General features: G+C 43.6%; 2 protein-coding genes across 2 annotated transcripts in view; both read left to right on the forward strand.

Moving 5' to 3' along the window:
* The window catches only part of CAPN9 (calpain 9), a 200,947-nt gene that overhangs the window by 74,564 nt on the left and 102,715 nt on the right, over positions 1 to 23,668 (forward strand). The window lies entirely within an intron of this gene.
* The window catches only part of LOC134586269 (kinesin-like protein KIF28), a 117,787-nt gene continuing 100,069 nt past the window's right edge, over positions 5,951 to 23,668 (forward strand). Inside the window, exons 1-2 of the mRNA XM_063441756.1 lie at positions 5,951 to 6,099; positions 9,737 to 9,928. Coding sequence (XP_063297826.1) covers positions 6,046 to 6,099; positions 9,737 to 9,928 — 246 coding nt within the window. The 5' untranslated portion in view covers positions 5,951 to 6,045. The remainder of the gene's footprint in view (positions 6,100 to 9,736; positions 9,929 to 23,668) is intronic.

Raw genomic sequence — 23,668 nt, forward strand, 5'->3', positions numbered from 1 at the left:
GATGCATTGTGTGTAAGGGTTGCATTGCTTGTGTCTGTGTGTGTAATGCATTGTGTGCTTTTCTGTGTGCAAGGGGCGCATTGTGTGTAATTGTGTGTGTGTGATGGATGTCAATCTCTCCCCCCTCCCTTTTCAATCTCTCCCCCCCTCCCTTCTCACTCTCTTCTCCCCCTGTTGTCACTCTCATTCCCCCTCCCTCCCCTGTCACTCTCACCCCCTGTCAATTTCTTTCTCCCCCCCCTGTCAATTTCTTTCTCCCTCCTCCTTCCCTGTCAATTTCTTTCTCCCCCCCTCTCCCTGTTAATTTATTTCTCCACCCCCTGTCAATTTCTTTCTCCCCCCCTCCCGGTCAATTTCTTTCTCCCCCCCCCCCTGTCAATTTCCTCCCCCCCCCCCGCCCTGTCAATTTCTTTCTCTCCCCCCTCCCTGTCAATTTCTTTCTCTCCGCCCTTCCTGTCAGTTTCTTTCTCTCCCCCTGTCAATTTATCCTCCTGTCAATTCCCCCCCACCCTGTCAATTTCTCCCCCTCCCTGTCAATTTCTCCCCCTCCCTGTCAATTTCTTTCTCCCCCCCTCCCTGTCAATTTCTTTCCCCACGCCCTTCCCTGTCAATTTATTTCTCCCCCCCCTCCCTGTCAACTTCTTTCTCCCCCCTTCCCTGTCAATTTCTTTCTCCCCCTTCCCTGTCAATTTCTTTCTCCCCCCTTCCCTGTCAATTTCTTTCTCTCCCCCCTCCCTGTCAATTTCTTTCTCTCCCCCCTCCCTGTCAATTTCTTTCTCTCCTCCCTCCCTGTCAATTTCTTTCTCTCCCCCCTCCCTGTCAGTTTCTTTCTCTCCCCCTGTCAATTTCTCGCTCCCTCCCTGTCAATTCTCCCCCTGTCAATTTCTCCCCCTCCCTGTCAATTCCCCCCCTGTCAATTTCTCCCCCTGTAAATTTCTTTCTCCCCTGTCAATTTCTTTCTCCCCCCACTTCCCTGTCAATTTATTTCCCCCCCCTTACCTGTCAATTTCTTTCTCCCCCCTTCCCTGTCAATTTCTTTCTCCCCCCCTTCCCTGTCAATTTCTTCCCCCCCCCTCCCTGTCAATTTCTTTCCCCCCCTTCCCTGTCAATTTCTTTCTCCCCCCCTTCCCTGTCAATTGCTTTCTCCCCCCCCTCCCTGTCAATTTCTTTCTCCCCCCACTTCCCTGTCAGTTTATTTCTCCCCCCCCTTACCTGTCAATTTCTTTCTCCCCCCACTTCCCTGTCAACTTATTTCCCCCCATACCTGTCAATTTCTTTCTCCCCCCCTTCCCTGTCAATTTCTTTCTCCCCCCTTCCCTGTCAATTTCTCCCCCCCTTCCCTGTCAATTTCTTTCCCCCCCTTCCCTGTCAATTGCTTTCTCCCCCCTTCCCTGTCAATTGCTTTCTCCCCCCTTCCCTGTCAATTTCTTTCTCCCCCCACTTCCCTGTCAATTTATTTCTCCCCCCTTCCCTGTCAATTTCTTTCTCCCCCCCTTCCCTGTCAATTTCTTTCCCTCTCCCCCTTCCCTGTCAATTTCTTTCCCCCCCTTCCCTGTCAATTTCTTTCCCCCCCTTCCCTGTCAATTTCTTTCTCCCCCCCCCTTCCCTGTCAATTGCTCTCTCCCCCCCTTCCCTGTCAATTTCTTTCCCCCCCCCCCCTTCCCTGTCATGGGGACACTGAGACACTAGGGGACACTGTGAGACATGGGGACACAGGGAGACCTCTGGGGACGCTAAGACAATTGGAGACATGGGGACACAAACACACAGGGCCGGTGCAAGGATTTTTGCCGCCCTAGGCAAAAGTAAAGTTTGCCGCCCCCCCCCATGTGACATCACACTGCGCCACCCATATGATATGCCATGTTATCTAACCCCAGTGCTGCAGTGCCACCGTGTTTACATTAAAAGGCCTGCAGGGACAGGCTATAGACACCAGAACCACTACATTAAGCTGCAGTGGTTCTGGGGACTATAGTGTTTCTTTAATGTGAGGTAAATTAGAGATTAGTGCCACGAATAATATACTAGATTGCCTACTTACAGCCAGATGAGGATGATGATGGGCTCTAGCTGCAGTCTGGCTCCACTGGTCTGGTGTAGAACAGGCTCTCTGGATGCTGTTTGTAACTGTGGTCACAAAAATCAATGTTCTGGGAGAACGGGAAGCAGCTCCATTTTTTGGGGGCCCTTTACACAGCTCAAGGTCTGGGTCCCAGGGTCCACCTTCATGTTCCACCAATGAGTTTGTTCACAGGGGGTGGAGTGTGTAGGGGATGTCCTGATATGTGTGTAAGGAATGCATTATGTGAATCTGGGTGGGGGGGAATTGTGAATGTGTGTGTGTATTTGAGATGATTGTCAAGTTAGGGCTCAATGTTTTTGGATAAACTTTTAAAATGACTGCAATCTGGCCTTGATTTAATTAATTTGAATCAAAAATTATTCCATTCTGTTAGAAAAAAAACTTTTAATATGATTTATCTACAAGAGTTCCCATAGACTTTAATGGTGACTTCTGCGGAGCAATAATTTCTAACTTTTTACTAAGAGATTTTGATCGATTGAAAAACTTATATAAAGATATAAAATCAAGGCTTTAATGTATGCCCAGCTCATATTTATTTCACAGGTTACTAAATGAGACAACAACTCAAATTCCACAAATCCTTCTCGAATCCACATTTAATCTTTTAAATAATGTGACTATAAGGGTCTATAATTACATGAGAACCATTGGAAAAGGCTTGTATTTCTCCTTTTTGTGATGTTCATATCTTGTGTTATGTTTTTTTTTGTTTTGTTTTTCTGTTGGGAGTTAAGACAATGCAAGGATTGGGTGGAAGACACAGGCGTGATCTTCTACCTCTATATATCTGAAGGGAATTTATATTGGCCATTGTAGTAGATAAACAAGCTTGGTAAGATGATGTTTGCAATGGGTAACCTTAACTATAGCATTACTACTACAGACACCTTATATAACTAATAAAGTTGATGATTGTATATTTCACTGCTAGGATACCCAGTGTACAAAATGATGTACATTATACTAAGCAAGGAATACATGTGTAATAACTGTTAACACAAGTAATTAAAAACAGGTTATATGAATGTCTTTAATTATTAAGCAGATTCACAGACATGCATCAAAAGATCTCCCTGCACAGCCCTGTTGGTACACGGAGCGTGACCTGTACCAATATTAGGTAAAGACCACTTAAGTGCAGCCCCACAGTCCCCCTGGCACTCCTGGAAGACTGAGCAACACAGCCAGAGCTGTGACTCATTAACTGAGCACCAGAACCACAAGGGCATTCTTTAAGTGGTGTGTATCTAATATTTGTAAAGACAATGGAGCTCCTCTACCGGTCTCACCAGGATGGTTAGCAGGAGCAAGGGGGGGCATATATACACAACAATCACCCACACTCAGACTCCCCTGCATACACACCATTCAGGCACACTCAGTTGCCACACAGACACACTAAGCATTTTCCCATACAGCTTTCACCTTCCCCCAAACACACAACATTCAACCAACTGGCTCTGGATATTGAGAATATGTTTATTGTTAAATTCCTCTTTTTAGGTCTTAATGTAGTCCCATGGAGAAATATTTGTATAAATGGAAATTATCTCCATGTTGAAGCTCTGTAAAGTTTGTGAATACATTTATTGCTTTGAAGGGGTCCATGACTGACAACTATTTAGACAGAACATTTTTTGGTCCCCCATGATACACATGTAACATATAACTCACTGAAGGTAAAATAAGGAAGAACATTGGCAGAAGAGTTGAGGCCGATCTTATAACAGGTGTGCAGTTAGACTGCTGATCTTCTGATGCTTCCCTCCATGATCTGGCTGCATGGTGTCTGCTCTGTAGAGGTAAATGCTTGTTGTCTAATGGAATTGCAGGCTGTGAACCCTTCATGGCTAGCGAGTGCCATACTATTGTGGAAGAATTCTCGAGTCAGAGATGAAACAAGGACACTCCAAACACTCCAGACACAGGTCATTGAAGAACAAAGGCTATTTATTGTTTTTCAGTTGCAAAGTCTCAGTCAGACAATAGTCTTGCAATACCCGACTGAGAACACGTTTACAAGAGAACGAAGAATATATACCACAAATTACGTATTCCATACGTACACAGAGAATATGAAAATTACACCTACATTATTTACATCCAATTATTAAACTAAAACGTATCTCTTACATACGTTATCTAATAGTGGGCGTACCTGACATTCCACACGTGCGCCCGGGTCCAAGATGGTTGCACAGTAGTTCTAACCATGTGAGTACTGAATTAGAAAATTTCACTTTTTGAATCTGTCCGAGCAGCCATATAGGATCAAACTTAAATGGTATCTGACCAACTGCTGCTCAGCCTGCAATTGTTGTGTGCTATGTGTAAAACTGCAGTAGCAGTTAAGTTGAGCAGATAACAGTAGAGTTTGACCCAACATGGCTGCTCAGCCAGATTACAAAAAGTGTGATTTTCTAAAAACAAAAATCAATATATGTAATTTTTAAAAAGTAACTATTTTTTTGTGAAATGTAATAACCTTTTTAAAAAAATATGAAGTGAAACTTTGATAGGCGTCACTGTCTTTGAATGAAAGGTCATACCCAGTGATTCTCGTTCCCAAGAACATAAATTAGGCAGAGAGACAGGCAGACAAACAGAGAGAGAGACTGATAGACATAAAGACAGACATTTGCAGCATTATGGTTAATTATCATTACTAGTGGCTTTTCCCTAGAATCTTGAGAACTCTGTTTCATAGGAATTCCTTTTATTGTTAAAGGAGTGGGCATACACAATGAGGAGAAGTATAAAGAGTGGGGAACAAGATGTGGAAAGGAAAGAGGAATTTAACTACATATACAGAACTGCACCCAGGTGTCAGTAACCCTTGGCTCACGAAGGCTCACTATAGTCTTGGCTCACTATAGTCACCTGAACACTTTAGCTTAATGAAGCAGTTTTGGTGTATAAAATATGCCCATGCAGCCTCACTGCTCAATCCTCTGCCATTTAGGAGTTAAATCCCTTTGTTTATGAACCCTAGTCACACCTCCCTGCATGTGACTTGCACAGCCTTCCATAAACACTTCCTGTAAAGAGAGCCCTATTTAGGCTTTCGTTATTGCAAGTTCTGTTTAATTAAGATGTTCTTATCCCCTGCTATGTTAATAGCTTGCTAGACCCTGTAAGAGCTCCTGTATGTGATTAAAGTTCAATTTAGAGATTGAGATACAATTATTTAAGGTAAATTACATCTGTTTGAAAGTGAAACCAGTTTTTTTTTTATGCAGGCTCTGTCAATCATAGACAAGGGAGGTGTGGCTAGGGCTGCATAAACAGAAACAAAGTGATTTAACTCCTAAATGGCAGTGAATTGAGCAGTGAAATTGCGAGGGAATGATCTATACACTAAAACTGCTTTATTTAGCTAAAGTAATTTAGGTGACTATAGTGTTCCTTTAATCCATTTATTGTAAGTTGCTGTATCTGGAATGGTGCTCTGAACTGCATTTAGTGAAAACCTAAATTGCAATTTATTGGGTCAAATTCTGTGAATTTTCCTGAACTTTGAAATTTAGCAAAAGTTACTGCACTTGTGTGACTAAAATAAACGATACAAATATTTTGACAGCAGACGTGGGAGGAATTTATCATGGCAAAAGCAGGCACTATTCTAGGATAAAGTGCTAAATAAAATGCAATCACCATGGAAACCAATATAAAGTCTCTCTACAGTTTGCACCCACGCGAGTGCCTGCTCTGCAGTACATTTCCCTCATATTTTGTTAAACTGTTAATATGCAAATTAAAAAGTGAGAAGGAATATCTGTAACAGGAGACTTTCCTCCAGGAACACGATACTTTAAGCCATATGAGTTCATGAATAATATATCACAGAAAAGCTGGCAAGGACCTAGCAGTGCTAGAGCTTGTGTTTGCCTTTCACAGAAAGTTATTATATTTTACAAAACCACTTCTCTTGTTGATTTACTGCATGTACTAAAAGCATGCCAAGTTATGACAGTGTGAAAGTTGCTGTACGGGTGAGGCCTTTCAGTAAGGTGAGTGGCTTTTCTTAAGTATTTTTTTCTCCCAATGCTTCTGTGTTTATCTCTATTTTTCTAGATGTAGATAGTTTTCTAGCTATAAATGAGGATTTAAAAAAAAAAAAAAAAAAAAAAAGGCAAACCATTATTGGTATTTGGAACTATAGACAAACAGGAATTTCAGATAAAGAAATATTCAGTGGTAATGTGAAACAGAATGGAACATTCTATCAGTTTCCATGGCAACTGCTCTCAGTACTAAACCCCCAATAAGTTTGCTTTAAAAGGTTTAATTTGCAATAAATAGGTTTGCGGTCCATTGGCAATAGCTGTCATTTTAAATAGAATGCAACATATATCAGCAAACACATTTTTTCAAGTACATGCGTTTTGCCATCTAACTTTTAAAGGAATGTGGCAGTGTACAAATTATATAGCTGTATTTTTCCTTATATTCCCATAGATGCCAAAGGTCCAGAAAGGATAGTCCTAAATTTTGGGGTACTGTTTCAGCAAATTTAGGTCCTGGGGATCTGTCCCACATTTTAAATCTGCCAGCAGATTTCAAAACGCAAGAGTAGACTGGGCACTAAGACCATGGATGAAGTTCTATAGCAGTGCTTCATGCGTGGTCTGCTGGAGGGGGCAGGAATACAATCAGCCTAGACACACCCTTTCTTGGACAGACCCACCACTTTTGGCAGATGGACCAACCCCCTTTAACTCCTAACAAGCCCACCTGGACATTTGTGCTCTCCCCTGTCCATGGTAGGTGGACAGGAAATGTTGGGGAGGGTGGGGAGGCGGTATGTATTCATTGGAATTTTCTATGTTCAAATTCTATTATCTTATTATTTGCAGCACTCCTGCCTACCGTGTTTCCCCGAATATAAGGTATCCCCCGGAAATAAGTCCTAACTTATATTCGGGGGATGCTACTAATATAAGCCTTACCCCGAAAATAAGCCTTAGTTGCTAGTTCGCTAATCGATGTTCAGGGAATTTTCCTTGAACATAGATTTGCGGGATTCCATTCGTGAGTAAACTAATCTATGTTTGGGGAAGTTTGCCAGAACATAGATTCGCGGTATTCTATTAGTGAGTATGCTAATCTACGTTCGGGAAACTTTCACCAAACATAGATTTGCAGGATTCCATGCCCTAGTGAACCAGTTTTATGTTTGAGGGAATTTCCCCGAACATAGACCTTCTTTCTAGCACACGTGTTTCCCCAAAATAAGACATCCCCCGAAAATGAGCTCTAGTGCATTTTTTCAGGGGAAATTAATATAAGACCCGGTCTTATTTTGAGGGAAAGACAATAGTACACAATCAGATTACGAATTATATTCTTATAACATACTCCTTCAAAGTACTGTCACAGAGCAGACAAACACATTACATTTTAATTTATTTTGTTACATACAGTAATTGTTTATAAAGCATGTAATCAGAAAACAGCAGCTGCACTTTGTGTTATTACATAGGAATTTTAACAAAATGATTCACTAAAATCTGAATTGCAGTTTTAATGCCATTCAAACCGCAAAATCTAGGCACAGTATGTAACAATGTCCTGCTCCAAACAAACTTGAATATGGTCTGGCTTTCAGCAGGACCAAAAGCTGCCGGATGGCTGAAATCCAGACCTGAATCGTTAAAATCTAACCTTGATGCCTAAAATCAGGGCCCCAGATTTAAAAATACAAACTATGAAGCAGCTGGCAGTGCAAAAACTTTAAAAAAAAAATTGGTGGTGCAAACAGAAACTACTGTAGAACTTTTTAGCCAGCTGCTACAATAGTAAAAAATAAATTAAACAAAGCATGTCCACCCCCTTTGCACTTTAAATTCTGACAATTGTTACTTCAGTAAATAAGCCTGTTTGTTATAGGGTACTTCATAAGTCATTTGGAAAAAGTGACTGTGAGGACCAGTCATGCCAGTATCAGTGTGTACCAAGATATTATTGGATGCCTCGTGAAGAATGCATTCTTTTAAGGAACACTCCACACCCATAAATTGCTTGCTGAAGTGTTTTATGGGTAAAGAGTATCCCATAATATTAACAGTTTATAAAAGTGCTGATTTCCAATTGGCACTTTTACAAATAATTAATGAAACACCCCCTGGCTCTCATTCAAATAGCAGGGGTGTTTCTTCCTGCTACTGTTTGCTCCCCCGAGGTAACAGAAGTGGCAGGCTCGCCCTACTTCAGAATGTCTGACTCCCCCGCATACCTCAGAGCAGAGTCTAGCGCTCCGATCAGAATGCTTCTCCTGAGCACAGAGGGAGCCATTCAGAGGCTTCTTATTAAGACGTCTCTGATTGGCTATTTCCCTATTAAGAGACTTGAAGACTGTTCTGGGGGGAAAAGGGGAGGGTATTTTAAAATGGTGCAGTTCAAAAGATACAGCAGCTTTTGCAAATTGTTTAAAGATATTCCCCCAATGAATACATACATAAAAATGCATGTATGTATTAATTGGAGGTGTATCTACTAAACAGTGTTTTTTTTTTCAATTTGGGCAGTGGACTCTTCCTTTAAAGGAACATTATATTGTTGGGAATACAAACCTGTATTCAAAACACCATAGTGCCCCTCTCCCAATTAGAGTAAAGCACCTCACGTGTAATAAAAATCAAGAAAATAATTGCATCCTCCATTGGTGGTATAATCCAATGCTTCTCATGGAGGAATATTGGGGACCGGATGTGCATGTGCAGCAAGCGCCATGTGTACATCCCATGCTTCTCATAGGAAATCATTACATTTAATGCTTTCCTGGAAGCTGCTGCATCATGTGACAAGAGTTTTACTTGGTCAGTGGTGCAGAAGTGCCTCTAGTGGTTGTCAGGAAAACAGCCATTAAAGGTATGTTTAACCATGCAATGTAAAGATTGCAGTTTCTATAAAACCTGCAGGGTTAAAAGGACAGGACCACTGCACCCAGACCAATTCATTGAGATGGGGTGTTCTGGGTGACTAGTGGTCCTTTAATAAAGGCTTTCATAGGTAGGCAATTGTTGTGGCAGTCTATCCCAATTAATCTGTGGCAGCATTAGATGTATTTGGGATTTCTGAGACACATGCTGTTATGATTGAGAAATTACTGTATTCCTTAAAAGTGAGACATACCAATAATAATGCTTTGGAGATGACCCTAGGTCATCTTTGTCTTTTGTCCATAAGACAGCTTTATAGGCCAATATTCCTAGTACAAGGTGATATTGATGTGTAGTCGATAATTGCTTGATGCCTCGCAATAACCATTGCTGATCTTCTGTGTAAGCCTTTGGATTGAAAAAATGGAAGCCTATGAACCTTGTTAATGGCAACTTGTACTCTGATCTTACATGTACAGTGCAAACATTACCCTTTGAAAATAAAAGATACGATAATTATCCTAACCCCCTGACAAAGGGGTTAAACTTAACCAGTGTTACTTACTAAAGTTAGAGTTCAGAGTGAATTTCAAACAGAAGGCCCTGTAAATATTCTCTACGTCAGATGCTTCTCAAGTTTGGCTACTTTGGCCTAACTTTTGAAACTCACTTTGAATTTACTTTGAATTCCCACTTAGTAAATAACCCTGAATATGTGTTTTTTTTTTTAATTAAGAGAACATTGTGTTTGTTAACTTTCATTTAGAGAGAAAAGGATGCTGGAAGCAAATGTGTCATATCTATGAATGCCAATTGTACCATCATCTGTGACCCAAAGAATCCTGGTCATGAAAAAGTATTTAAGTTTGATTTAGCATATTGGTCGCACAATGGATTTATGAAAAACAAAGATGGTAAACTTGTTCCAAATTGTTCTGAGAAAAGATACGCTCATCAGGTACAGATTGTGTTATTGATCTTAAGGATGTTGTGCATTTTTTCCCAAACATTTGTTTAGGTTTAAGCAGAATAAAAGAGCATAATGGAAGGTATGGTTACAAAACTGAGTACTGTACTTAGTCATAGTCATGTTAAAAGACATTCAAAATAAACAGAAAAATAACAGTAATCCAACAAAATCATATGAATGTTTCCAAATAAGAACAGCAGCGAGGTAAAAGCTCCATCAAATCCCTGTCATTCATATCAAATTGGAGGTTGTATAAATCAGGGGTGCCCAAAAGGTAGATCCCCAGATGTTGTAGAACTACAGCTCCCATGATGCTTTACATGTCTTTGCAGGCCTTTAGAATGGAAAAGCATCTTGGAAGCTGTGGTTATAAAACATCTGGGGGATCTACCTTTTGGGCACCTCTGTTCTAAAGATTGTATGTAGGACTCCCAATATGTAATATATTGGGAGGCTTCTTATATTGGCAGGCTTCAACCCAGTCCAATGTAAACAGATAGGCTTACTTAGACCCCAATTTACTATATTTTCCATTATTTTGGTTTTTTTTTTTCAAATAATTTAATATTTAATATTTTTGCCTACATTTTTAAAATGTATATTTTTAAATATTAACATAAATGTAAATATAGAACACACAAAAGAAAGTGCAACAATAGTGAAGAGACCAGCTGATCAATCCACTAGAGTTGTAGATGGTTGAAGGGTAAACAGGGCATAACCCAGAATAAACAGTAGCATAAGGAAAAACTGAAATGGGTGAAAGGAGACCAGTACACCCATAGTCAGAATTTTACCCCAAAGTGAATTTGCTCCGTTAGTAGATTGCAAAAATTGCCAGTAATGGAGCTTGAATTGAACTTAATGGTAGTAATTAAAAATCTTTATTACTCCCTCTTGAGGGAAAGAAACGAACACCACAACCAATTAAATAAATGTGAAATGTGTGAAAAGATATTATGTACAGTGACAAACGTGTTAATAGTCTAGCCGCACCTAAGTACTGAAATGCATAGTCCTAAGAGACTAATGGAACCTAAAGTCAGTAGCAGGGGCTCATAATAAAGTAAGTGCTGACTGGTCCATAAGTCAAGGCTCTGCTAGAGACCGTGAGCCGGGTTTACAGTGAGTGCGTATTGGCCATTCACTATTATGAACAGCTAAAGAAAAAAACGGTTCTGTAACAGCTCATAAGCGGACATAGAATCCGCCGGTCTAATTATACGAGGTGTGACTGGACAAAAGGTAACAGACACCCCCTGTGGGATGAGACTGTTGCAATGAATTAAATAAGAGCAAGATGTAACAAATAAGTATAAATTATAGTAACATCAATCCAAGAGCGATACAAACTAGGCTAGTAGTATTCAGTTGCAGAGGGTGCACAGGGATATATAGGGGGCAGTGTACGCCAAACTTAGTAGTAAAGTTGGTAAGTAACACTGACTCCCCGATTCATAATATTCCCAGTGGCCTTCCGAGAGCAACATAGGCTGCCATACGAACCAAGCTAGGCTAGTATCGTGGTAGTTAGTTGCAGAGGGTGCACAGGAATATATAGGGGGCAGTGTACGCCAAACTTAGTAGTAAAGTTGGTAAGTAACACTGCCTCCCCGATTCATAGTATTCCGAGTGGCCTTCCAAAAACACCATAGGCTGCCAGAGAGCTAAGGAGAAGGACGGAGAGTGAACGGCAAATGAAGTTACATGTATAATCGAAACTATAAGCCTGGACACCTCTTAATATACTCGTTCTCTGGAGCCCCAGCCAGTATGAGACGTATAGTAGGTGGAAATACAATAATACAAATAGTATTAGGATCCTCCGAACTCCCACTGAATATACACGGACACCCTTAATGGGTTAAGTATCAGGGGTACTCGTACCAGGTATCCCCATGCAATACACGTGTAGGTGATTAACAGGGAAGCTGAAGGCTTATGCAACAAAGATATTCGTACGGCATGCAAGCCGTGAAACAGCTAGGCATCTAAGTATAGAAAAAAGTAGCCCTAGAAAATCCCAGAGCCCGGTGAAATCACTCCTACGCCTAGATTGAAACTAAATAACAGCAGACCGCTAAATACAGAGTGGACTAGATATAAATCCTAGAGTAGGACAGAAAGAAGTAGAGTCAGTAACACTCCTAAGTAGCAGCACCGCTCAATCGGATAATGCTTCGTAAACTAAATAGCTTTCCTAGATAGGACAGCGCTTAGAAGCTTAAATAGCTAAATGCTCATTAGTTAAAAAAGACTTTCCTAGGTAGGACATATAGTAGAAAGTGCTCATAAGCTAAATAACTATCCTAAGTAGGACAAGTTTGTAGAAAATGCTCATAAGTTAAATAGCCTTCCTAAGTAGGACATATTATAAATAACGCTCGTAAGCTAAATAACTATCCTAAGTAGGACAATAATGTCGGTAACGCTCAACGCGCGTTTCGGCGCAGCATGCGCCTTTATAAAGAGCTGAGCCGACTGTGAGGTTGGCGCTTCTCTTTAAACCTTCATAAGGCCAGCCCCTCGGGGAAAGTGACGTCAGGGAGTGTGTCAGGCTATCCGAATCCTGGGCGGTGCCTGAAACGTAACTGACAGCCAGCTTTGGGGAATTAACTCCTTAAGGGTCAAAAGATATAAAGATATAAAGTGAATGTATTTCATAAGAACATAAAATTCAACCAAAATGTCCGGCCAAGAATGTCAATGGTATGAATGTGCATAATAGCAAGTAGATTATTAACCAATAGCTTATTAGTTAAATAAGTTTATAATGGTTTAGAGTTCATTGATGGTATTACACAAAAATAAATGTGTGTGGTATATCAGGTCAGGTCAGGTCAGACCTGTAAGAATTGGAGTATTTTACTATTTACATATCACTCCAATGCTGCAGATGAGTGCAGGAGATGATATTGTTGGAATGTAGTAAAATTGCATTAAATGAATGGTGCAAAAGAGAACCCTTCATTCAGTCCTCTTGGTTGTAGGGTCTTCAGCCTGTATATCCAAAAGCTTTCCCGTTGTCTTAAAAACTTGTCATAGTCCCCCCTTCTCTTGTCCCGTTTTACAAATTCTATTCCACAGAAGCGTAAGCTGTGCGATTTGCCTGAATGGTGTTCTTTGAGGTGGCGGCTAATGGGGGTTTCAACGCTCAGTTTAGGTGATCGGACGTGTTCTTTCATTCTTTCTTTGAAGGGGCGGAAAGTTTTGCCTACATACTTGAAATCACACTCGCAAGTAAGAAGATACACTAAACCTGCAGTGTTGCAGTTAAAAAATGAAGTGATGTTAAAGATTTGTTGATTTTCACTGTCAGAGATTTTTTTGGAGTCACGTTTAATGTATTTGCATGCGACGCATCGCCCACATTGGAATGTCCCGGCAATGGGTGTACTCAGCCAGGTACGAGTTTGAGGTCGTTGTGCTTGATAGTGACTTGGTACTAGAAGGTCTCTCAAGTTTTTGCCTCTTCTTGCTGTCATGTCAATGTTTGGACCTAAAATCTTTTTGAGATGTGTATCTCTCATTAGTAAAGGCCAGCATTTTTGGATACCTGACTTTACTCTGTCCCATCCAGCATCATAGGTAGCAATCATGCGTGGTGGAGGATTGGTAGAAATAGCAGGTACGTTTTTTTGCCAGTAGTGTCCTTCTTTCTGATTCAATGGCTCTCCTATAGGCTCTCTTAAGGCACCTGTTAGGGTAGCCCTTGTCCTTAAAATGTTGTCGCAGGATGTCGGCTTGGATTTTAAATTCCTGCACAGTGCTGCAGTTCCTACGAGCCCTTAAATATTGGCCGATTGGGATGCCTTGTTTAAGGGGCTTTGGATGGAAACTGTCCCAGTAAAGTAAGCTATTAGATGCTGTGGGTTTTTTGTAAAGGGTTGTCTGCATAGATTGTTGATTGTCAATAGAGACAGTCAAGTCTAGAAAGTTCAGAGTCTTTCCACCAAACTCCGAAGTGAACCTTAAGTTGAGATCGTTCTCATTGAGGAGAGCTACAAAGAGATCAAATTCCATAGATGTTCCTTTCCATACTATTATGATATCGTCTATGTATCTAGCCCATAGGTGTATCATTGGAGAAAGGATGAAAATTTGGGTGATCTTACAACTACTTCCTCCCACCAACCCAGGTGCAGGTTGGCGTATGATGGGGCACAAGCCGTCCCCATAGCTGTTCCCTGCACCTGGTGGTAGAACTTGTCGTTGAAGAGGAAGTAATTGTGTGTTAGAATGTATCTCAGTAGGTCTAAGACAAACTCAGAGTGTGCTGTGTAGCTAGTTCCTCTTTTTTCCAGGTAGTGCTGGACATGTCGTATACCCCCCTCATGGGGTATAGAAGAGTAAAGAGCTTCCACATCCAGACTGCATAGGTTTACAGGTTCAGGAGTGCCAGAGTCTGTTTTGTGTCCTGAATGAAAGACGGTAAGGATTCCACGAACGGGCGTAAAATTTTATCTAGGTAGATGCTCCCGTTTTGCGTGAGGTTATTTACACCTGACACAATTGGGCGTCCTGGAGGGTCCAGTTGATTTTTATGGATCTTTGGTAGGCAGTAGAAGGTTGCTATCCTGGGGTATCTATTCAGGATGAATTCATATTCATCCGTTGATAGCAACCCTGCACTGCGACCCATGTCTAAAATGTGTTTGTATTCTTCCAAGAAGATATTTGTCGGATCCCTTTGGAGCACACAATAGGTTTCATTATCATCAAGTATTTTCAGTGCCATTTTTACGTAGTTGGACGATTGCATGATGACGATGTTTCCACCCTTGTCTGCGGGTTTAGTGACAATTTCCTTATCATCTTTCAGGGACTTCAGGGCCTTACGTTCATGCTTGGACAAGTTCATATTTGGATAGAAGTCAAGGTCTGTACTCTTAATGTCTTCAATTTCGAACTTGACTGCTTCCAGAAACAGTTCAATGTTCCTAAAGTTGCCAATGTGGGGAGTAAACCTACTTTTTGGTTTCAAGTTTGTCTGGTTTGCCGGAGTGGTAGTGTCATTTTCTTCTAATAGTGATACTAGGGTCATAAGGCCCTCATAGTCTCTATCTGATAGGCCAAGTGCTCTGGCTTTCTTATCAGCCTGCAATTGATGGTATTTGCAGAGTGCTAATTTTCTGACAAATAGGTGTAGGTCTTTGATCCATATAAATTTGTTGTAAGCTGGTACTGGCACAAAAGATAGGCCTTTTTTCAATACACTGATTTCATGATGATTCAGATTATGGTCTGAGAGATTAATTATTTGGGTCTGGTTGTTTAGTACCGTCTTCTCCTTGTGAATCGTCCCCCTCCCCCCCTGCCCCTGTTGCGGGTCTGGTATACTTGTCGGGGGGGACGTCCAAGTAATCCAGGTCTAAAAAATTAACCCCTTTTTTCAGGATTCCTCTAGTGTTAGCTTGATTGGAGGTCGAGGGAGTGGCTTGTTGGCTCTGTTGTTTATTTTCACTATCCGTGTCAGAGGAGTCATAGTCAGAGGTCATTATGTTATTTGAGTTAGTTCTGGTTCTACGGGAGAAAGTGCCATAGATGTGGCCTGTTTTGTAGTCTTTGAGATCCCGAATAAATTTGAAGTGTTTCCTAAATTTTATTGATTGTTGGAATTTGTCCAAGTTTTGTTTGAGTTTAATCTCTAGTTGGTTAAATGCGGGATCCGCTTGGAAACAACTCGTTTTATCGATTTCCTCTCCTAATTTAATTTCCTGTGCACCCTCTGCAACTAACTACCACGATACTAGCCTAGCTTGGTTCGTATGGCAGCCTATGTTGCTCTCGGAAGGCCACTGGGAATATTATGAATCGGGGAGTCAGTGTTACTTACCAACTTTACTACTAAGTTTGGCGTACACTGCCCCTTATATATCCCTGTGCACCCTCTGCAACTGAATACTACTAGCCTAGTTTGTATCGCTCTTGGATTGATGTTACTATAATTTATACTTATTTGTTACATCTTGCTCTTATTTAATTCATTGCAACAGTCTCATCCCACAGGGGGTGTCTGTTACCTTTTGTCCAGTCACACCTCGTATAATTAGACCGGCGGATTCTATGTCCGCTTATGAGCTGTTACAGAACAGTTTTTTTCTTTAGCTGTTCATAATAGTGAATGGCCAATACGCACTCACTGTAAACCCGGCTCACGGTCTCTAGCAGAGCCTTGACTTATGGACCAGTCAGCACTTACTTTATTATGAGCCCCTGCTACTGACTTTAGGTTCCATTAGTCTCTTAGGACTATGCATTTCAGTACTTAGGTGCGGCTAGACTATTAACACGTTTGTCACTGTACATAATATCTTTTCACACATTTCACATTTATTTAATTGGTTGTGGTGTTCGTTTCTTTCCCTCAAGAGGGATTAATAAAGATTTTAATTACTACCATTAAGTTCAATTCAAGCTCCATTACTGGCAATTTTTGCAATCTACTAACGGAGCAAATTCACTTTGGGGTAAAATTCTGACTATGGGTGTACTGGTCTCCATTCACCCATTTCAGTTTTTCCTTATGATAGAACACACAAAACATATATATAAAAAAGTACGATATTAAACAATTTTATATTATAATAATATTAAAACAAGGCCTTTGAATCAGCATCAGAAATGTATCCAATCTGTTGGAAAAAAAACTTTCATATGACTTATCTACAGAAGTCACTATTTAAGTCTGTGGACATTTTTGTAGATGTCAGTCTGTGAAAGTATCAGCCCAGGATTTTAATACTAAAGAAATCACTATCCGAGCAAGGTACACAGGAGCCTGAATATAGAAACATTGAGATATCTTTTGTGTGAGTTAAGGGAGCATTTTTTTTTTATTTATTATGACTTCTTTTTTTTCTTTTTTTTTTTCTTTTGCGCCCCTAAGAATGTTGCAGCTCCAGGCCCAGGCCCATGGAATAGGCCCACTGATTTAAACATAATAATATTTTTTTTCCTTTTTTATACACTAGTCTTAGGGTTGCCACCTGGCCGGTGCCGATATTGCAGTAATACCAGCAATACAAATGCCTGTATTTTTCTCAGTATAAGCAGAGATTACTCTGCAATACCATCACCGGCCAGTAGGGATCGCTGTGTGTGTGGAGAGAGGCTGCCGGGAGACATGGGGACACTGAGACACTAGGGGACACTGTGAGACATGGGGACACAGGGAGACCTCTGGGGACGCTGAGACACTTGGAGACATGGGGACAAAAACACACAGGCCCGGTGCAAGGATTTTTGCCGCCCTAGGCAAAAGTAAAGTTTGCCGCCCCCCCATGTGACATCACAATGCCCCACCCATATGATATGCCATGTTAACTAACGCCAGTGCTGCAGTGCTGCCGTGTTTACATTAAAAGGCCTGCAGGGACAGGCTATAGACACCAGAACCACTACATTAAGCTGCAGTGGTTCTGGGGACTATAGTGTTTCTTTAATGTGAGGTAAATTAAAGATTAGTGCCTCGAATAATATACTAGATTGCCTACTTACAGCCAGATGAGGATGATGATGGGCTCTAGCTGCAGTCTGGCTCCACTGGTCTGGTGTAGAACAGGCTCTCTGTAACTCTGGTCACAAAAATTAATGTTCTGAGAGAACGGGAAGCAGCTCCATTTTTTGGGCACCCTTTACACAGCTCAAGGTCTGGGTCCCAGGGTCCACCTTCATGTTCCACCAATGAGTTTGTTCACAGGGGGTGGAGTGTGTAGGGGATGTCCTGATATGTGTGTAAGGAATGCATTGTGTGAATCTGTGTTTGTATGTGTAAGGGCTGCAAGGTGTGTTTCTGTGTATGTACGGGATGCAGTGTGTGGGTCTGTAAGGGGTGCATTGAGTGTGTGTAAGGGGTGCATTGAGTGTGTGTAAGGAATGCATTGTGTGTTTCTGTGTGTGTAAGGGATGCATTGTGTGTAAGGGTTGCATTGCTTGTGTCTGTGTGTGTAATGCATTGTGTGCTTTTCTGTGTGCAAGGGGCGCATTGTGTGTAATTGTGTGTGTGTGATGGATGTCAATTTCTCCCCCCTCCCTTTTCAATCTCTCCCCCCCTCCCTTCTCACTCTCTTCTCCCCCTGTTGTCACTCTCATTCCCCCTCCCTCCCCTGTCACTCTCACCCCCTGTCAATTTCTTTCTCCCCCCCCTGTCAATTTCTTTCTCCCTCCTCCTTCCCTGTCAATTTCTTTCTCCCCCCCTCTCCCTGTTAATTTATTTCTCCACCCCCTGTCAATTTCTTTCTCCCCCCCTCCCGGTCAATTTCTTTCTCCCCCCCCCCCTGTCAATTTCCTCCCCCCCCCCCGCCCTGTCAATTTCTTTCTCTCCCCCCTCCCTGTCAATTTCTTTCTCTCCGCCCTTCCTGTCAGTTTCTTTCTCTCCCCCTGTCAATTTATCCTCCTGTCAATTCCCCCCCACCCTGTCAATTTCTCCCCCTCCCTGTCAATTTCTCCCCCTCCCTGTCAATTTCTTTCTCCCCCCCTCCCTGTCAATTTCTTTCCCCACGCCCTTCCCTGTCAATTTATTTCTCCCCCCCCTCCCTGTCAACTTCTTTCTCCCCCCTTCCCTGTCAATTTCTTTCTCCCCCTTCCCTGTCAATTTCTTTCTCCCCCCTTCCCTGTCAATTTCTTTCTCTCCCCCCTCCCTGTCAATTTCTTTCTCTCCCCCCTCCCTGTCAATTTCTTTCTCTCCTCCCTCCCTGTCAATTTCTTTCTCTCCCCCCTCCCTGTCAGTTTCTTTCTCTCCCCCTGTCAATTTCTCGCTCCCTCCCTGTCAATTCTCCCCCTGTCAATTTCTCCCCCTCCCTGTCAATTCCCCCCCTGTCAATTTCTCCCCCTGTAAATTTCTTTCTCCCCTGTCAATTTCTTTCTCCCCCCACTTCCCTGTCAATTTATTTCCCCCCCCTTACCTGTCAATTTCTTTCTCCCCCCTTCCCTGTCAATTTCTTTCTCCCCCCCTTCCCTGTCAATTTCTTCCCCCCCCCTCCCTGTCAATTTCTTTCCCCCCCTTCCCTGTCAATTTCTTTCTCCCCCCCTTCCCTGTCAATTGCTTTCTCCCCCCCCTCCCTGTCAATTTCTTTCTCCCCCCACTTCCCTGTCAGTTTATTTCTCCCCCCCCTTACCTGTCAATTTCTTTCTCCCCCCACTTCCCTGTCAACTTATTTCCCCCCATACCTGTCAATTTCTTTCTCCCCCCCTTCCCTGTCAATTTCTTTCTCCCCCCTTCCCTGTCAATTTCTCCCCCCCTTCCCTGTCAATTTCTTTCCCCCCCTTCCCTGTCAATTGCTTTCTCCCCCCTTCCCTGTCAATTGCTTTCTCCCCCCTTCCCTGTCAATTTCTTTCTCCCCCCACTTCCCTGTCAATTTATTTCTCCCCCCTTCCCTGTCAATTTCTTTCTCCCCCCCTTCCCTGTCAATTTCTTTCCCTCTCCCCCTTCCCTGTCAATTTCTTTCCCCCCCTTCCCTGTCAATTTCTTTCCCCCCCTTCCCTGTCAATTTCTTTCTCCCCCCCCCTTCCCTGTCAATTGCTCTCTCCCCCCCTTCCCTGTCAATTTCTTTCCCCCCCCCCTTCCCTGTCATGGGGACACTGAGACACTAGGGGACACTGTGAGACATGGGGACACAGGGAGACCTCTGGGGACGCTAAGACACTTGGAGACATGGGGACACAAACACACAGGGCCGGTGCAAGGATTTTTGCCGCCCTAGGCAAAAGTAAAGTTTGCCGCCCCCCCCCCATGTGACATCACAATGCCCCACCCATATGATATGCCATGTTATCTAACCCCAGTGCTGCAGTGCCACCGTGTTTACATTAAAAGGCCTGCAGGGACAGGCTATAGACACCAGAACCACTACATTAAGCTGCAGTGGTTCTGGGGACTATAGTGTTTCTTTAATGTGAGGTAAATTAGAGATTAGTGCCACGAATAATATACTAGATTGCCTACTTACAGCCAGATGAGGATGATGATGGGCTCTAGCTGCAGTCTGGCTCCACTGGTCTGGTGTAGAACAGGCTCTCTGGATGCTGTTTGTAACTGTGGTCACAAAAATCAATGTTCTGGGAGAACGGGAAGCAGCTCCATTTTTTGGGGGCCCTTTACACAGCTCAAGGTCTGGGTCCCAGGGTCCACCTTCATGTTCCACCAATGAGTTTGTTCACAGGGGGTGGAGTGTGTAGGGGATGTCCTGATATGTGTGTAAGGAATGCATTATGTGAATCTGTGTTTGTATGTGTAAGGGCTGCAAGGTTTGCTTCTGTGTATGTACGGGATGCAGTGTGTGCGTCTGTAAGGGGTGCATTGAGTGTGTGTAAGGGGTGCATTGAGTGTGTGTAAGGAATGCATTTTGTGTTTCTGTGTGTGTAAGGGATGCATTGTGTGTAAGGGTTGCATAGCTTGTGGGTCTGTGTGTGTGTAATGCAGTGTGTGTAATGCATCGTGTGTTTTCTGTGTGCAAAGGGTGCATTGTCTTTTGTGTGCAATGGGTGCATTGTGTGTGATTGTGTGTGTGTGTGTGATGGATGTCAATCTCTCCCCCCTCCCTTCTCACTCTCTTATCCCCCTGTTGTCACTCTCATTCCCCCTCCGTCCATTGTCACTCTCACCCCCCTGTCAATTTTTTTCTCCCCCTTCCCTGTCAATTTCTTTCTCCCTCCCCCTTCCCTGTCAATTTCTTTCTCCCTCCCCCTTCCCTGTCAATTTCTTTCTCCCCCCTGTCAATTTATTTCTCCCCCTGTCAATTTCTTTCTCCCCCTGTCAATTTCTTTCTCTCCCCCCTCCCTGTCAGTTTCTTTCTCTCCCCTGTCAATTTCGCCCCCCCTCCCTGTCAATTCCCCCCCTGTCAATTTCTCCCCCTCCCTGTCAATTCCCCCTGGTCAATTTCTTTCTCCCCCCACTTCCCTGTCAATTTCTTTCTCCCCCCCTTCCCTGTCAATTTCTTTATCCCCTCCTTCCCTGTCAATTTCTTTCTCCCCTTCCCTGTCTATTTCTCCCCCCCCCTTCCCTGTCAATTTCTCCCCCCCTTCCCTGTCAATTTCTTTCCCCCCTTCCCTGTCAATTTCTCCCCCCCCCCCTTCCCTGTCAATTTCTCCCCCCCTTCCCTGTCAATTTCTTTCTCCCCCTTCCCTGTCAATAGCTTTCTCCCCCCCTTCCCTGTCAATTTCTTTATCCCCCCTTCCCTGTCAATTTCTTTCTCTCCCCCCGCCCTGTCAATTTCTTTCTCTCCCCCCTCCCTGTCAATTTCTTTCTCTCCTCCCTCCCTGTCAATTTCTTTCTCTCCTCCCTCCCTGTCAATTTCTTTCTCCCCCCTGTCAATTTCTTTCTCTCCCCCCTCCCTGTCAGTTTCTTTCTCTCCCCCTGTCAATTTCTCCCCCCCTCCCTGTCAATTCCCCCCCTGTCAATTCCTCCCCCTCCCTGTCAATTCCCCCCGTCAATTTCTTTCTCCCCCCACTTCCCTGTCAATTTCTTTCTCCCCCCCCTTCCCTGTCAATTTCTTTCTCCCCTCCTTACCTGTCAATTTCTTTATCCACCCCCTTACCTGTCAATTTCTTTCTCCCCCCCTTCCCTGTCAATTTCTTCCCCCCCCCCCTTCCCTGTCAATTTCTTTCCCCCTCCCCCTTCCCTGTCAATTTCTTTCCCCCCTTCCCTGTCAATTTCTTTCTCCCCCCCTTCCCTGTCAATTTCTTTCTCCCCCCTTCCCTGTCAATTTCTCTCTCCCCCCCTTCCCTGTCAATTTCTCTCTCCCCCCCTTCCCTGTCAATTTCTCTCTCCCCCCCTTCCCTGTCAATTTCTCTCTCCCCCCCTTCCCTGTCAATTTCTCTCTCCCCCCCTTCCCTGTCAATTTCTTTCTCCCCCCCCCCCTTCCCTGTCATGGGGACACTGAGACACTAGGGGACACTGTGAGACATGGGGACACAGGGAGACCTCTGGGGACACTGAGACACTTGGAGACATGGGGACACAAACACACAGGGCTGGTGCAAGGACTGTTGCCGCCCTAGGCAAAAGTAAAGTTTGCCGCCCCCCCCATGTGACATCACAATGCCCCACCCATATGATATGCCATGTTATCTAACGCCAGTGCTGCAGTGCCACCGTGTTTACATTAAAAGGCCTGCAGGGACAGGCTATAGACACCAGAACCACTACATTAAGCTGCAGTGGTTCTGGGGACTATAGTGTTTCTTTAATGTGAGGTAAATTAGAGATTAGTGCCACGAATAATATACTAGATTGCCTACTTACAGCCAGATGAGGATGATGATGGGCTCTAGCTGCAGTCTGGCTCCACTGGTCTGGTGTAGAACAGGCTCTTTGGATGCTGTTTGTAACTGTGGTCACAAAAATCAATGTTCTGGGAGAACGGGAAGCAGCTCCATTTTTTGGGGGCCCTTTACACAGCTCAAGGTCTGGGTCCCAGGGTCCACCTTCATGTTCCACCAATGAGTTTGTTCACAGGGGGTGGAGTGTGTAGGGGATGTCCTGATATGTGTGTAAGGAATGCATTATGTGAATCTGTGTTTGTATGTGTAAGGGCTGCAAGGTGTGCTTCTGTGTATGTACGGGATGCAGTGTGTGCGTCTGTAAGGGGTGCATTGAGTGTGTGTAAGGGGTGCATTGAGTGTGTGTAAGGAATGCATTGTGTGTTTCTGTGTGTGTAAGGGATGCATTGTGTGTAAGGGTTGCATTGCTTGTGTCTGTGTGTGTGTAATGCAGTGTGTGTAATGCATCGTGTGTTTTCTGTGTGCAAAGGGTGCATTGTCTTTTGTGTGCAATGGGTGCATTGTGTGTGATTGTGTGTGTGTGTGTGATGGATGTCAATCTCTCCCCCCTCCCTTCTCACTCTCTTATCCCCCTGTTGTCACTCTCATTCCCCCTCCGTCCATTGTCACTCTCACCCCCCTGTCAATTTTTTTCTCCCCCTTCCCTGTCAATTTTTTTCTCCCCCTTCCCTGTCAATTTCTTTCTCCCTCCCCCTTCCCTGTCAATTTCTTTCTCCCTCCCCCTTCCCTGTCAATTTATTTCTCCCCCTGTCAATTTCTTTCTCCCCCTGTCAATTTCTTTCTCTCCCCTCCCTGTCAGTTTCTTTCTCTCCCCCTGTCAATTTCGCCCCCCCTCCCTGTCAATTCCCCCCCTGTAAATTTCTCCCCCTCCCTGTCAATTCCCCCTGTCAATTTCTCCCCCTCCCTGTCAATTCCCCCTGTCAATTTATTTCTCCCCTGTCAATTTCTTTCTCCCCCCACTTCCCTGTCAATTTCTTTCTCCCCCCCTTCCCTGTCAATTTCTTTCTCCCCTTCCCTGTCAATTTCTTCCCCCCCTTCCCTATCAATTTCTCCCCCCCCCCCTTCCCTGTCAATTTCTCCCCCCCTTCCCTGTCAATTTCTTTCTCCCCCCTTCCCTGTCAATTGCTTTTTCCCCCCCTTCCCTGTTAATTTCTTTATCCCCCCTTCCCTGTCAATTTCTTTCTCTCCCCCCTCCCTGTCAATTTCTTTCTCTCCCCCGTCCCTGTCAATTTCTTTCTCTCCCCCCTCCCTGTCAATTTCTTTCTCCCCCCTGTCATTTTATTTCTCCCCCCCTGTCAATTTCTTTCTCTCCCCCCTCCCTGTCAGTTTCTTTCTCTCCCCCTGTCAATTTCTCCCCCCCCTCCCTGTCAATTCCCCCCCTGTCAATTTCTCCCCCTCCCTGTCAATTCCCCCCTGTCAATTTCTTTCTCCCCCACTTCCCTGTCA

This window comes from Pelobates fuscus, chromosome 2 (assembly GCF_036172605.1).
Source record: "Pelobates fuscus isolate aPelFus1 chromosome 2, aPelFus1.pri, whole genome shotgun sequence".
Lineage (NCBI taxonomy): Eukaryota > Metazoa > Chordata > Amphibia > Anura > Pelobatidae > Pelobates > Pelobates fuscus.